The 16,188-nt window shown below is 38.6% G+C and overlaps 1 protein-coding gene across 1 annotated transcript in view; it reads right to left on the bottom strand.

Moving 5' to 3' along the window:
- Positions 1-3,221: 3,221 nt before the first annotated feature.
- The window catches only part of LOC110541946 (zinc finger protein 431-like), a 41,775-nt gene continuing 28,808 nt past the window's right edge, over positions 3,222-16,188 (bottom strand). The window contains exon 4 of the mRNA XM_060375827.1: positions 3,222-3,979. Within this exon, the coding sequence (XP_060231810.1) occupies positions 3,222-3,979 (758 nt within the window). The remainder of the gene's footprint in view (positions 3,980-16,188) is intronic.

The following is a 16,188-nucleotide window of genomic DNA, read 5'->3' as shown; positions in this document are numbered from 1 at the left end:
GAGGCAAGGTAAGCAGATCTAGTATGTACACTAAGTTCCAGGAGAGCCTGAGAATCATACTGGGACTATTCATTCAACCAAAAAAAAAAAAAGAGAGAGAGAGAGAACAATGTTTGAAAATAAAATTATTTTTAATTATTTATTTATCACAATTTATTCATTTTGTATCCTGGCTGTATCCTTTAACATCTCCACTCATTCCCACCCAACCTCTCCATTTCCCCCTGTGCACCTTCCCTAGTCCTCTGATAGGGGGCTAAGGAAAAAAGGGAACATAATGGTTAAAACAGAAATTATTAATTAAAACTGGAAACGTTAACATTTATTCAGTGTTACTAATTTTGACCATTGATGAATACATAGGTTATACTTTATCTTTCTTCCCACAGGTGAAATTTGCTAATTGAATACATGATAAAACATTTAAATGCAGGCTTCTTGAAAACAGTTCACAGAGGGTTCTCAGACCCTAAGGAACAGGGCCATGGAAGCTCCCATGCAGGAGACGTAAGTGTGGGCAAAGGGAAGTATATGTAGAGAGAGGGAGAGAGAACAGAGAGAAAAAAGGCAGATAGAGAAGAAACACAGAAAGAAAGAGGGAGAGAAGAAAAAGCATATAGAGGAAAACAAAAAAAAATCTGGCTCTACAGGAAAGAGCCTCTGGAGAGGGCAAGCCCATTCTACTGGACTGGAAAGTTAAGGGTAGAGGTGGGGTATGCCAATCATGCCCTTTAGAAGGTAGGGACTAAGGGATGCTGTCAAAGAGGCACCTCAGTAGCTTGCCATGGGTGTGAAGCGCAACGTATGATAAGTAAATCATCCTTTAGGTTTAATAGGTTTACATAGAAGGCCAGAGATGCACACAACTAAGTAATCTCACAGGGCCATATATTAAAAACTTCCCATCTATAAATTCCTCCCCCATTCTCAGATTATTTCTTTCCTGCAAGATATTCACATGACATAATGTTACTGAGCAGAAAATATCTCATCTAGTGGAATAGGTCTATTCAACGATTCCTGAGGAGAATAGAATTACATGGAGTCCATTGATTGACTAGATGTCAACCTAATAGAGATATAGGAATGTTTATTCAGAATATTCTTATTCCTGCCAGGTAGAGATGTTACAGGGATGACAGAGCTGGGACTGAGGATATTTGAAGTCTTATTCGAGACCATCAAGTGGCCATTTGCATGGTATTCTGACTGACACTTACAGGTCTCTGAAAAGACAAGGAAACAGTGGAAGAACTGGAGAATTGACCCACCACAGCTGAGTAGATACAGAGAATACAATAGAAGGCTGCTTGTCCTCAGGTACAACCCAAGAATTAATTGCTCTCTGGGACTTTAATCCTTTCTTTAACATCCAAATTTCCTTCCCTTATAGTTCATCCAGGCTCCACACATCTGTAAATGCCTGATTGCTCCGGCCTTCTATTGACATCTGTTTGAATCTCAGGATCCCCTGACAACAATTTGTACAACATCTGGAGTCTTCATGACTGAGGGCTCCTAACTGAATGTTTGCATGCATCAGGGAAGCAGAATACAATTCACTTCTGAAAAGTTGGTCTTTATGCCTTCAAGTTCTTTTACTCTCTTTACATTAGACATAATCTCAAGAAGGAGTACACCTGACATCTGTCTTTGTGGGCTCCCATTGCTGCCTGACTGCCAAACTGAGATAAACTCAGTTTGTGGCTTTGGCCACGTGGTCAAGCACTTTTTAAACACGTGTACTGTCAGTTTCTGTACTGATCATTTTGGATACTTCCATATTTTTGTGAAGATATTGGATTAGAAACTTCTTTCAGAACCAAGCCTAAGTTACTTTTTATGCTCACAATCTTCTATTTCTTCTGGGTCATCAGGGCTGAGTTAAAGATGAATTTAGGATTAACCTTTCACAACTAAAAATGCTATTCATGACACTTTTATGGGACTAAATACATGGCTCAGCACCTAGGAGAACTGGCTGCACACTCTCATTTTCAAACAAATTTTATCATTCAAATTGCCCTGAATCCCTCAATTATTACATGACAGTATGTTTACAATATGAAAAAACGATAATATTTTATCTATGTAATATCTCAACTACTCTTATTTGAGCATCGGGAAAAAAGCTCTGTAGGAGTTTTTTGTTGTCCAAAGCGGGAAAGCAGACCTCAATCCTCATATTAAGATGGACAAATGAGATGCGATAAAGTTGTCTCCCACTCTGAACATATCTGTCATGGCCTAAAACCCCATAAACACTTAACATGCACACCCCCCAAGTGTTTTTACTTTTAAGAAAAAATCCTTGCTGTTACATTATTTAGAACTTTTGTATTATATATTTCTTAAAGAATGCAGTACTTCAAGATGAAATGACAAATGGATGATTTGGAGGAACATACACAATCAAAGAACGTCCAATCATATTTACATGTTCATATCACATCAAGCTATGTAGTGAGTTGCAGTTGATTACTGATTAGACCTCTTCATTATATCTCTATGAAACACGGAAACACAAAGCCTTGAATTCCCATATTAAACTCATTCATAGGGCTTCTCTTCAGTATGATTCATTCATGAACGGGAAGCATATAAAAATGTACAAAGGCTTCGTTATACTAAAAACACTCACAAGGTTTTCTCTCCAGTATATTTTCTTTCAAGGCTTTGAAAAAATGTGACATGCAAAGGGTTTACTGGTTATATTCATAGGGTTTCACTGCAGTATGAAATCTTTCATCCATATAAAGATCACAGAAATGTGCAAAGGACTTACAACATTGAGTATATTCATTGGGTTTCATTCCAGTATGAAATCTTTCATGCCTTTGTAGATCACTGTAATGTGTGAAGGCTTTGCCACCATGATTACATTCACAGGATTTCTCCCCAGTATGTGTTCTTTTATTATTTTGGAGATTTCCGTTTCATGAAAAGGCTTTCCCACACAGATTACATTTTTATGGCTTCCCTCTAGTATGTGTTCTTTTATGCACTTTGAGACAACTGGGTTGTGAAAAGCATTTAACACATTGATTACATTCAAAAGGTTTCTTTGCAGTGTGAATTCTTTCATGTCTCTGAAGACCACTACAACATGCAATGGCTTTAAGATATTGATTACATTTGTAGGTTATCTCTCCATTATGTGTTCCTTTATGTCTTTTAAGACTACTGGGTTTTGGAAAGGCTTTACCACATTGATTATATTCCTAGGGTTTCTCTCCAGTATGTGTCATTTTGTGCACTTGGAGACTACTGGATTGTGCAAAGGCTTTACCACAGTGATTACATTTGTAGGGTTTCTCTCCAGTATGTATCCTTTTGTGCACTTGGAGACTATTGGATTGTGCAAAGGCTTTACCACAGTGATTACATTTGTAGGGTTTCTCTCCAGTATGTGTCCTTTTATGCACTTGGAGATTACTGTGTTGTGAAAAGGCTTTACCACAGTGATTACATTTGTAGGGTTTCTCTCCAGTATGTATCCTTTTGTGCACTTGGAGACTACTGGAGCGGGCAAAGGCTTTACCACAGTGATTACATTCATAGGGTTTCTCCCCAATATGTGTCCTTTTGTGCGCTTGGAGAGCATTGGACTGTGTAAAGGCTTTACCACACTGATTACATTCGTAGGGTTTCTCTCCAGTATGAATTCTTTCATGTTTCTGGAGACCACTACTACAAGCAAAGGCTTTACCACACTGATTACATTCATAGGGCTTCTCTCCAGTATGTGTTCTTTTATGCTTTTTGAGATTTCCGCATAGTGAAAAGGCTTTCCCACACTGATTACATTTGTAAGGCTTCTCTCCAGTATGTGTTCTTTTATGCATTTCGAGATTTCCACGCTGTGAAAAGGCTTTCCCACAGTGATTACATTCATAGGGTTTTTCTCCAGTATGTGTTCTTTTGTGCATTAGGATACCACTGGTTTGGGAAAAGGCTTTACCATACTGCTTACATTCATGCTTCTCAAAAATATGTCTTCTTTCATTCCTGTAGAGATAATTGGGTATTTGTAAGATTTACCATAGTCATTACACTGATGAATCTATTTGTTGGTGTAAATTAAGTTTGCAATTTCATCTAATTGTAAAATGAAATTGCCTCTTAACCTTTTATCACTTTGTTTACATTCATAGCTACTCCCTTGAATGTGGGTGTTTTGTACTTTCCAAGATACCTTTGGTGGTAAGAAACTTTATTACATGGCTCACTTATAGCATCATTTTTATGTAAGTGGGTTTTCACATATTTAAAAAAGACCTAGGAGTCAGCTTTACCACAGTGACTGAATTCATAAACTTTCCTGTTGTTGGAGTCATACTACATTTGTAAATGAACTATAATAGACACAACAGTTTCCACAGTGCCAGAAATTATATGGATTTTCTGTAGTGAGGGGTTTTTTGGCTGTATTCCCAATGAGTTTGGAAAACTAAGTATATTAGTATAATTTATTAATAGTCCCCTGCTTTGCCTAGACTTTCTGAATGTGATACAAGTTTATGATTATTTTTTATTAATAATGAAAGAATGAACACATGAACAAATATAAACTTATAGTGTTGTCACCATCATGCTGTCTGTTGTATACATGTATAGGATAGTTTAGAATGCAATAGGATAGTTTAGAAGCACATGATGATGTGCTTCAGGACAATGCCTACTCAGGAAAAGCAGGCTTTGCTGGATCCTTCCAAAAAGTATCTCAACAAAGATGCAATGATGGAGATCTACAAGAACATCATAGCTATGGAGGACACGATGAACATTCTTTAACAATTAACTAAAAATTTCACTACGAATAATTATTAATAAATTCAATGTAAACTTGCACCACATTAAAAAAGCCTACTGAAAGTAAGGACTACGATATGTCTTCTAATTGTTTTGGGAGAGCGAGGTATGTTTCTTCTTTCCATATTCTTACCCTCACATGACTTGTATGAATTATGACAAAGGATATACCTATTAAAAGAGGAATAACAAATGAAAGATTCCCAAATTTACAGAATTTAACTCTTTGTTCTTCAAAGACTTGTTCTATAGGGATTATGGTTCCTCCACAACAATATTCTTGACTCTCCTACCTTCTGTGTAAATTAGCTTAGCAACTTCCAGGATTTGAGTAAAATCACCTTTGCTATGGAATATTTTCTCACAAGGAGGTTTTGAATATTAAATTATCACCTATTCAATGAATATGCTTTTTGCAGTATGAGTGGTATGATACTCAACAGATGGGGATTTCTACAGAGTATCTAAAATGTGGATATGAGTAATGATGTATCATTTTTTAGAGGAATTTTCACACTGCATTTGTAAAGTTAACCAGAATGAACACAACAATTTCCACCAGGGATATTTTGTTGTGTGATTTCTTTGGCTATAATCTCAATGTGTTTGGACAAGTAATTAAGTATATTAGTTTAATTTATTAATAGTCCCCTGTTTTGACTGGACTTTCTGAAAATGATGGGAGTTTATGATCCAGTTGTTATTAGTAACAAATGAATGAAAACATGAAAAATATTAATTCATATGATAATCACTATCATGCATTCTGTCATACAGAAGTATAGTATAGTTTAGAATGCCCTAGGAAAAAATAAGGCATAGAAACCCAAGAAGAGTAGATGAATGGAAATATACAAGCTCAGGGCTGAAATCAATAAATTAGAAACAAATAAAACAATTCAAAGAATCAATAAAACCAAGAGCTGTTTTTTTTTTTTTTGTGAAAATCAAGAAGATAAACAAACCCTTACCCAAAATAAATAAAAGGCAGAGAAAAACTATCCAAATCAGCAAAATCAGAAACAAAAATGGAGACATAACAACAAACACAGAGGAAATCCAAACTATCATTACGTGGTAGTACAAAAGTGTATATGCCAGAAAATTTGAAAATGTAAATGAAATGTACATTTTTCTTGACAGACTCCATTTGCTAAAATTAAATCAAGATCAGGTAAATAGACTGAATAGTCCTGTATCCCCCCAACAAATAGAAGTAGTCATCAAAAGTCTCCCTTCCAAAAAGAGCTCAGGGTCTGATGGTTTCAGTGCAGAATTCTAGCAGACCTTCAAAGAAAAGCTAACTCCAGTTCTCTTCAAACTATCCCACAAAATAGAAAAAGAAGGAATATTACCAAACTCATTCTGTGAAGCTACAGTCACATTGATACCTAAACTACACAAAGACCCACCAAAAAAGAGAACCTCAGTCCTATCTCTTTTATGAAATTAAAAGCAAAAATACTAAATAATATACTTGCAAACTGAATCCAAGAACACATAAAAGATATCATCCAGACTCCAAGATGGCGGCGAGTACAGCGCACCGTTTCGGAGAGGCAGGAGACATGAATCTCCGTAATTGGTGAGTGGAGAGTCAATCAAAGCTAGAATTTGGACTGTGGGGCTTTCTAAAGGAGAGGGGCCACCACAGAAGTGTGGAGTGCCAGTAGATTTAGATCGGGCACGGACTTCTCCGGCAAGGAAATAGGGCACTTCCCTTGTCCGGGCCTCCCGTGGGGAAACCTGCACACAGCACCAGGCAGCTGAGCACAAAACTCACATCCAGGAGATCAAGGCAGCAGAGACAGTGCTCGAGGCCCCTTACAGCAGCAGTCTGCTGTAACCACCTGTTGAACACCCGACCCTCCTGGGACATGTCCCGCTCGGGGCCCTCCGGTCCTGAGGATCGTCCCCTCCCCCATTCCACTGATGTGATCCCAGGGCTTAGAACACAGCAGGAAGTGCAGCGGAGCTCACGCCCCAAGTGGCCAGAGTGCAATAACCCCAGAAACCTCCGCACAGGAGGAGCGCAGGCCCAATCACAGAGCTCCAACCACTGAGCCCTAACCACAGAGACTCAGATCCACAATACAATTCTTTCTGGATACCAAAGCTGCAAAGCTCAGTGCCTGGGAACCAAGACGGGCGGAGGCAGGGCTCCAGACCCCGCAGCAGCAGCGGAGAGCATTAACGGCCTGCAGAACGCCACCACTCAGAGGAGAACACATCCGACCTAGAGCCCTCTCACTGAGCTCTTGGCCCCGCGGAACACACTTCCCACTATCACCTCCACCTGGCTCTGCAGGAGTGCACGCACCGCCGAAACTCCACCCCGCCAGAGTGCACGCCCAATACAGTGCTAGCCACAGAGACTCAGACCCACAGTACAACCCTTCCCAGACCCCAAGCCTGCCAGTGGCAGCACAGACTACACAGGGTGGCCCAGCCAGTGACTGTATGGGCCACCCAACCCCTCAGTGGCAGAAAACCAGCTGAATAGACACCAAAGACCAGCAGACCTGTAAAATCAATACGCGCACGCATTCTTCAACAGCGCTTGTGATCCCTAAGTGCCTGCAACAACTTCAGTGCCTGCAAAGCACACCTCTCACACACTGAAGGCCTCTTCATTCACCAACACCCTGTCCCTTAGGACACACCCACAAGCACACGCTCAAACACACGCTATCCCGCATTTGCCCTTCTGCGCCTGCGAACTTCCCTTCTACAGGTATAGCTGAATAACCAACGCACACACTGAAACCACTAGACTTCACTAGACCTTCATTCTCCAGAAGAATTCTCCAGATACCAGAGAAAAACCAGTCTGACCTGCAGAATCCAGGAACAGACAGTGAACACGACAGATAACCAAATGGCCAGAGGCCGGCGAAAGAACACAACCAACGCAAATCAAGATATCATGGCTTCACTGGCAACTTCCAAAATTATTGGACACTCCAACTCAGCATAAACAGAAAAAGGAAATGATTTTAAAGCTATGATTATCCAGTTATTTGAGGCACATAAAGAGGAAACCAAAAAATCTCTCAGAGAAATAGTCATAGAGATTCAAACAGTTAAAGAGGATACAAAAAAATCTCTTAACGATTTGGCCTCCCAAATAGAAACAAAGACAAACGAGGTGAACGAAGAAGCTCTTAAAGAAACACATGCAAATATAGCCAAACAATTGGAGGCAGAAGCAGAGGCACTAAGAGAGGAAACAAACAAAAAAAAATAGAGTCCATCTTGGAGACACAGGAATCCACACTCAAACAGATGAAGGAAATGTTGCAAGACATGAAAACAGAATTATAATCAATAAAGAAAACACAAACTGAGAAAACCCTGGAACTGAAGAACTTATAGAAAAGAGAAGGAATCTCAAAGGTAAGCATCACTAATAGAATTCAAGAGATGGAAGAGAGAATCTCAGGTGCTGAAGATACACTCACAGAAATTGATACATCTCTCAAAGCAAAAATAAAATCAGAAAAATCCCAAACACAAACCATCCAAGAAATCAAAGATGCCATGAAAAGGCAAAATATAAGAATAATAGGAATTGAAGAAGAAGAGGAGTCCAGGTTACAAGGTCCAGAAAATATTTTCAAGAAAATCATAGAAGAAAATTTTCCCAACCTAAAGAAAGAGATGTCCACAAACATACAAGAGGCCTACAGAACACCAAATAGACTAGACCAGAGAAGAAACTCCTCACGCCACATCATAGTCAAAACACTTAATCTACAGAACAAAGAAAAGATACTAAAAGCGGCAAGGGAAAAAGGCCAAGTAACATATAAAGGCAAACCTATCAGAATCACACCGGACTTCTCATCAGAAACTATGAAAGCCAGAAGAGCCTGGGGAGAGATCATGTGGGCCCTAAGGGACCACAGGTGTCAACCTAGACTACTTTACCCAGCAAAGCTTTCAATCAACATAGATAGAGAAAATAAAATATTCCACGACAAAACTAAATTTAAGCAATATTTGAACAGCAACCCAGCCCTACAGAAGATGCTAGAAGGAAAATTCCAATCCAATGAAAACAAATACACCCAAGAAAACATAGGTTAAAGATAATTTCCAACAAAAGTCAAAAGCAAACAAGCAATGATTCACAGTAACATCGCCAACTCCACAATAATAGGAAATAACATTCAATGGTCATTGTTATCTATCAACATCAATGGACTCAACTCTCCAATAAAAAGACACAGACTAACAGAATGGGTGCGGAAACATGAGCCAACATTCTGCTGCATCCAAGAAACACACCTAAGCAACAAAGATAAACATTACCTCAGAGTAAAAGGCTGGAAAACAGTTTTTCAAGCAAATGGACCCAAAAAACAAGCAGGAGTGGCTATCCTAATATCTAATAAAATAGATTTTCAACCAAAACTAATCAAAAAAGACATAGAGGGGCACTACATTTTCATCAAAGGAAAAATTCACCAAGAAGACATCACAATTCTAAACATCTATGCCCCAAATACAAGAGCACCCACATTCATAAATGAAACATTATTAAAGCTTAAAACACATTGATGGCAATACCCTAATAGTGGGTGACTTCAACACCCCACTCTCACCAAGGGACAGATCAACTAGACAGAAACCAAATAGGGAAATAAAAGCACTTAAAGAGTCCCTAAATCAAATGGACCTAATAGACGTCTACAGATCTTTCCACCCAAACTCAAAAGAGTATACCTTCTTTTCAGCACCTCATGGAACCTTCTCCAAAATAGACCATATAGTTGGTCACAAAGCAAGCCTCAACAGGTATAAAAGGATTGAGATAATCCCTTGTATTCTATCGGACCACCATGGACTAAAGCTGGACATCAACAACAATGGAAACAACAAAAAGCCGACACGCACATGGAAACTGAACAACTTGTTACTCAATGACAGCTGGATTAAGGAAGAAATAAAGAAATTAAAGACTTCTTAGAATTCAATGAAAATGAAGGCACAACATACCCAAATTTATGGGACACATTGAAAGCGGTGCTCAGAGGAAAATTTATAGCACTAAGTGCCTACAAGAAGAAATTTATAACATCACATACAAGTAACTTAATGGTCCAACTGAAAACCCTAGGAAAAAAAGAAGCAGATACACCCAAGAGGAGCAGAAGGCTGGAAATAATCAAACTCAGGGCTGAAATCAATCAATTAGAAACAAATAAAACTATTCAAAGAATCAATGAAACAAAAAGCTGGTTCTTTGAGAAAATCAACAAGATAGACAAACCCTTAGCCAAGCTAACTAAAAAGCAGAGAGAAACTATCCAAATCAACAAAATCAGAAATGAAAAGGGGGACATAACTACAGACACTGAAGAAATCCAAACAATCATTAGGTCATACTACAAAAGCTTATACGCCACAAAATTTGAAAATTTAAACGAAATGGACAATTTTCTTGATAGATTCCATCTACCAACATTAAGTCAAGATCAGATAGAAAGACTGAATAGCCCTATATCCCCCAAGGAAATTGAAGAAGTCATTAACAGCCTCCCCTCCAAAAAAAGCCCTGGGCCAGATGGTTTCAGCGCAGAATTCTACCAGACCTTCAAAGAAGTGCTAATACCAATTCTCCTCAAACTATTCCACAAAATAGAAACAGAAGGAACATTACCAAACTCATTCTATGAAGAGACAGTTACCTTGATACCCAAACCACACAAAGACCCAACGAAAAAAGAGAAGTTCAGACCTATCTCTCTTATGAATATTGATGCAAAAATACTCAATAAAATACTTGCAAACCGAATCCAAGAACACATCAAAGATATCATCCACCATGACCAAGTAGGCTTCATCCCAGGCATGCAAGGGTGGTTCAACATACGGAAATCCATCAATGTAATCCACCACATAAACAAACTGAAGGAGAAAAACCACATGATCATCTCCATGGACGCTGAAAAAGCATTTGACAAAGTCCAACACCCATTCATGTTTAAAGTATTGGAGAGATCAGGGATACAAGGCACATACTTAAACATAGTAAAGGCAATATATATCAAGCCTACAGCCAACATCAAACTCAATGGAGAGAAACTTAAATCAATCCCACTGAAATCAGGGACAAGACAAGGCTGCCCATTGTCCCCATATCTCTTCAACATAGTACTTGAAGTCTTAGCCAGAGCAATAAGACAACTAAAGGAGATCAAGGGGATACAAATTGGAAAGGAAGAGGTCAAAGTGTCACTATTTGCAGATGATATGATAGTATACATGAGTGACCCAAAAAATTCAACCAGAGAACTTCTTCAGCTGATAAACACCTTCAGCAAAGTGGCTGGATACAAAATCAACTCAAAAAAATCAGAAGCCCTTCTGTATACCAAAGACAAAAGGGCCGAGAAAGAAATTAGGGAAACAACACTCTTCACAATGGCCAATAATAACATAAAGTACCTTGGGGTGACACTAACCAGGCAAGTGAAAGACCTGTTTGAGAAGAACTTCAAGTCTCTGAAGAAAGAAACTGAAGAAGATCTCAGAGGATGGAAAGATCTCCCATGCTCATGGATTGGTAAGATTAACATTGTGAAAATGGCCATCCTGCCAAAAGCAAGCTACAGATTCAATGCAATTCCCATCAAAATACCAACTCAATTCTTTTTAGACCTTGAAAAAAAGATTCTCAGCTTCATATGGAGAAACAAAAAAACCTAGAATCTCCAAAACAACCGTATACAACAACAGATCATCTGGAGGTATCTCCATTCCCGATCTCAAGCTGTACTACAGAGCAATAGTAATAAAAACTGCATGGTATTGGCATAGAAACAGAAAGGAGGATCAATGGAACCGAATTGAAGACCCAGAAATAAACCCAAGTACTTATGAATACTCAATTTTTGACAAAGCAGCCAAAACCATTCAATGGAAAAAAGATAGCATCTTCAACAGATGGTGCTGGTCTAATTGGATTTCTACATGCAGAAAAATGAAAATAGATCCACATTTATCACCCTGCACAAAACTAAAGTCCAAGTGGATCAAAGACCTCAACATAAGACCAGATATGCTAAATCTGTTAGAAGAAAAAGTAGGGAACAGCCTAGAACTCATTGGCATAGGAGACAACTTCCTGAAGAGAACTCCAACAGCACAGGCTTTAAGAGCAACAATCAACAAATGGGACCTCATGAAACTGAAAAGCTTCTGTAAAGCAAAGGACACCATCATCAAAACAAAATGACTGCCTACAGATTGGGAAAGAATCTTCACCAACTCTTTATTTGACAGAGGGCTAATATCCAGTATATATAAAGAACTAAAGAAGGTGAAAAGCAGCAAAACAAGTAATCCAATGAAAAAATGGGGAACGGAGCTAAACAGAGAATTCTCTGCAGAGGAATATAGAATGGCAGAGAAACACTTAAAGAAATGCTCAACGTCATTAGACATTAGGGAAATGCAAATCAAAATGACCCTAAGATTTCACCTTACACCCATCAGAATGGCCAAGATGAAAAACACAAATGACAACACATGTTGGAGAGGTTGTGGAGAAAGGGGAACCCTCCTCCATTGCTGGTGGGAATGTAAACTGGTACAACCACTTTGGAAGTCAATCTGGTGCTTTCTCAGACAATTAGGAATAGCGCTTCCTCAAGACCCAGCTATACCACTGCTAGGCATATACCCAAAATTTGCTCAAGTACACAATAAGGACATTTGCTCAACCATGTTTGTAGCAGCTTTATTTGTAATAGCCAGAACCTGGAAACAACTCAGATGTCATTCAACGGAGGAATGGATACAGAAATTGTGGTATTTTTACACAATGGAATACTACTCAGCAATCAAAAAGAGGAAATCATGAAATTTGCAGGCAAATGGTGGGATCTAGAAAAGATCATTCTGAGTGAAGTATCCCAGAAGGAGAAAGACAAACATGGAATATACTCGCTTATATAGACCTAAAAGATAGGATAAACATAATGAAATCTATACACCTAAAGAAGATAATCAAGAAAGCGGACATGGGGTATGATGATCTATCCTCATTTAGAAAGACAAATGGGATATGCATTTAACATATGACAGGAGTCTACTGCAGAAAACATCTGAAAGACTCTACCTAGCAGTGCTCCAAAATAGATACTAAGACTCACAACCAAACATTCGGCAGAGTGCAGTGAATCACATGAAAGAAGGGGAGTTTGATGTGGAAAGGATAGGAGCTCCACAAGGAACAAACGTATCTGGGCACAGGGTCTTTTCTGAGATGGACACTCAACCAAAGTCCATGAAAGGATAAAACCTAGAACCTCTGCTCAGATGTGACCCGTGATAGCTCAGTAATCAATTGGTTTCCCATAGTAAGGGGAACAAGGAGTATTTCTAACAGGAACTCAATGACTGGCTCTTTGACCTCCCCACCTCCCAAGGGAGGAGCAGTACTGTTAGGCCAAAGAGGAGGACTTTGCAGCCAGTCCTGAAAATACCTGACAAAAGGGAGTCATATAAAAGGGGAGGAGGTCCTCCCCTATTAGTGGACTTGGAAAGAGGCAGGGAGGAGATGAGGGAGGGAGGGTGGGATTGGGGAGGGAATGAGGGATACAGCTGGGATACAGAATTGTAACTAATGAGAAAAATAAAATTATGAAAAAAAAAAAAACCCAAAAACAAAGGATTACTGTGCCAGAGGTTAATAAAATATTCATGAATGTTGATGGAATGACTGTAAGCCATTACCATGAGTTAAAATAGAATGTAAATTTAAGTATTTGAAAAAAAAAGATATCATCCACTAAGACCGAGTAGGCTTCACCCCAGGTATGCAAGGGTGGTTCAAAAGAGGGAAACCCATCCATGTAATCCACCATATAAACAAAGGGAAAGAGAAAAACCACATGATCATCTAGATGCCAAAAAAGCATTTGACAAAATCCAACACCCATTCATGTTTAAAGTGTTGGAGAGATCAGAGATACAAGGCACTTACCTAAAAATAGTGAAGGCAATATAGAGCAAGCATTTAGCCAACATCAAACTAAACCCAGAGAAACTTAAATCAATCCCACTGAACTAAGGGACAAGGCAAGGCTGCCCACTCATTCCATATCTCTTCAACATAGTACTTGAGGTCCTAGCTAGAGCAATAAGACAACTAAAGGAGAGAAGAGGATACAAATAAGAAGGAAAGAAGTCAAAGTATCACTAATCACAGATTATATGATAGTACACATGAGTGACCCCAAAAATTCAACCAGAGAACTCCTTCAGCAAAGTGGCTGGATACAAAATTAAGTTAAAATAATCAGAAGCACTCCTGTATACCAAAGACAAAAGGGCTGAGAAAGAAATTAGGGAAACAACACCCTTTACTAATGACATGAAGTACCTTGGTGTGACTCTAACCAAGCAAGTGAAAGACCTCTTTGAAAAGAAAAACAACTACAAGTTCCTGAAGAAATAAATTGAAGAAGATATCAGAAGATGGAAAGATCTTCCATGCTCATGGATGCATAGGATTAACTTAGTGAAAATGGCCATCCTGCTAAAAGCAATCTACAGATTCAATGCAATTCCCTTCAAAATAGCAACATCAATCTTTGCAGACCTGCAAAGAACAATTCTCAACTACATATGGAAAAAGAAAAAAACAAATTGCCCAAACGATCCTGTACAACAACAGTTCGTCTGTAGGGATCTCCATCCCTAATCTCAAGCTATACTACACAGCCATAGTAATAAAAATTACATGGTATTGGCATAAGAACAGAATGGTAGATCAATGGAACCAAATAGAAGACTCAGAAAAAAACCCACACACCTACGGTCACTTGATTTATTACAAAGAATCCAAAAGCATACAATGTAAAAAAGACCAGCACCTTCAACAAATAACGGTGGTCTAACTGGATATCTATCTGCAGGAAAATGCAAATAGATCCATACTACTCACTCTGCACAAAACGAAAGTCCAAGTATATCGAAGACCTCAACATAAAACCAGACACACTAAATCAGTTAGAAGAAAAAGTAGTGGCAGAAAAGGAGACACAATCAGAAAAATATTTGGCAGAATATGATACATGCATCTCTCAGGAGACAAGAATGGAAATGAGCTTCTTAAGGGGTACTACATGGAGAGAGGAGGGAGTTTTACTGGGACAGTAATAGAAAGACCGATTGGAAAGAGAGACCTGAGGTCAAGATCAAATGAGCCAGAGAATAAAAAAGAGCCTAAATATTGGAAAAGATGAATGGAGTTAGCTGGAGACTATACAAAGCAATTAGGTGAGACTAGAAAAGCTAGATTTAATAAGGAAGCTAGAAGAGGAGTTTGAGCCAGAAAAGCTGAAATGAATCAGCCATCTATGAGCTCAGAAAGAACTAGATAGGGTGTATCTATTGAGCAGGAATTCTCAGAAACCAAAAAACTCCTAGGCCTAAGGTAGGTTGTATGGAACCTAGAATCTGCCCTGCCCAGGCCTAGAGTAGCACACAGAGGGGCAGTAATTTTTGGAGACCATGATTTCTAGGTTGAATAAAAGTCCTTTTTACAGTAATATCTGTTTAGCAAAGGTTTCAATGTCTTCATTCATATCAAAATGCCTTGAAAACATACGTAAGATAGCTTACATTGAGGAACATGAGTTTGGGACTATTTAATATTCCTTAATACTCTAGAATATTGGATTCTTTACACTATTGCTTTCTTTAAAACTCCTGGGACACATGGAAAACTTTTCACAGGCATATTTATATCAGCTTCCATGAGATAATTACCTTCCATATCTTCTAGAACGTTGACACTGTTCTTCAATATTATGGTCTTCCCAATTGTAGCCTAAAATATATACCAGAAAGAGTTGATATTTTATTGAAAATTAGGGAAAATTTAACTTTCTCACTTCAGTGAATGTTGGAAACATTATTGATTTATTCTACCTCATTCCAATTGAAATTACATGAGCACATCATTGAGAAAAATCAACAACAGATGTCCCCTTTACCTTAATAGTGAAAGGAAATTCACTGTCTTACCTATGGCTGTAAGGTGCTTGTGGGTGTCTATCATTACATCTTTGTAGAGACTCTTCTGGGAAGGATCCAGCAAAGCCCACTCTTCCCGAGTGAAGTACACATTCACATCATCATAGGTGATAGAATTCTAAATTATCCCAAATATGGGTATTAGAGAAAGCAGAATAGTGAAAACAATGTAAAAATATACTTCATTGACAATATATTCATATAATTCTGTTTCTCCCCTGAGTTATCTCCTGACAGAGAAGTTCTGATGTACTCACCTGGTCATTTTAGAAGTAAACTAAATGAGGAGGTTCATCTCATTTGGCACCATTTGAATAGAATTTA

This window comes from Meriones unguiculatus (assembly GCF_030254825.1).
Source record: "Meriones unguiculatus strain TT.TT164.6M chromosome 13 unlocalized genomic scaffold, Bangor_MerUng_6.1 Chr13, whole genome shotgun sequence".
NCBI lineage: Eukaryota > Metazoa > Chordata > Mammalia > Rodentia > Muridae > Meriones > Meriones unguiculatus.
The sequence above is the reverse complement of the archived record's forward strand: the minus strand, read 5'-3'. Positions and strand labels throughout refer to the sequence as shown.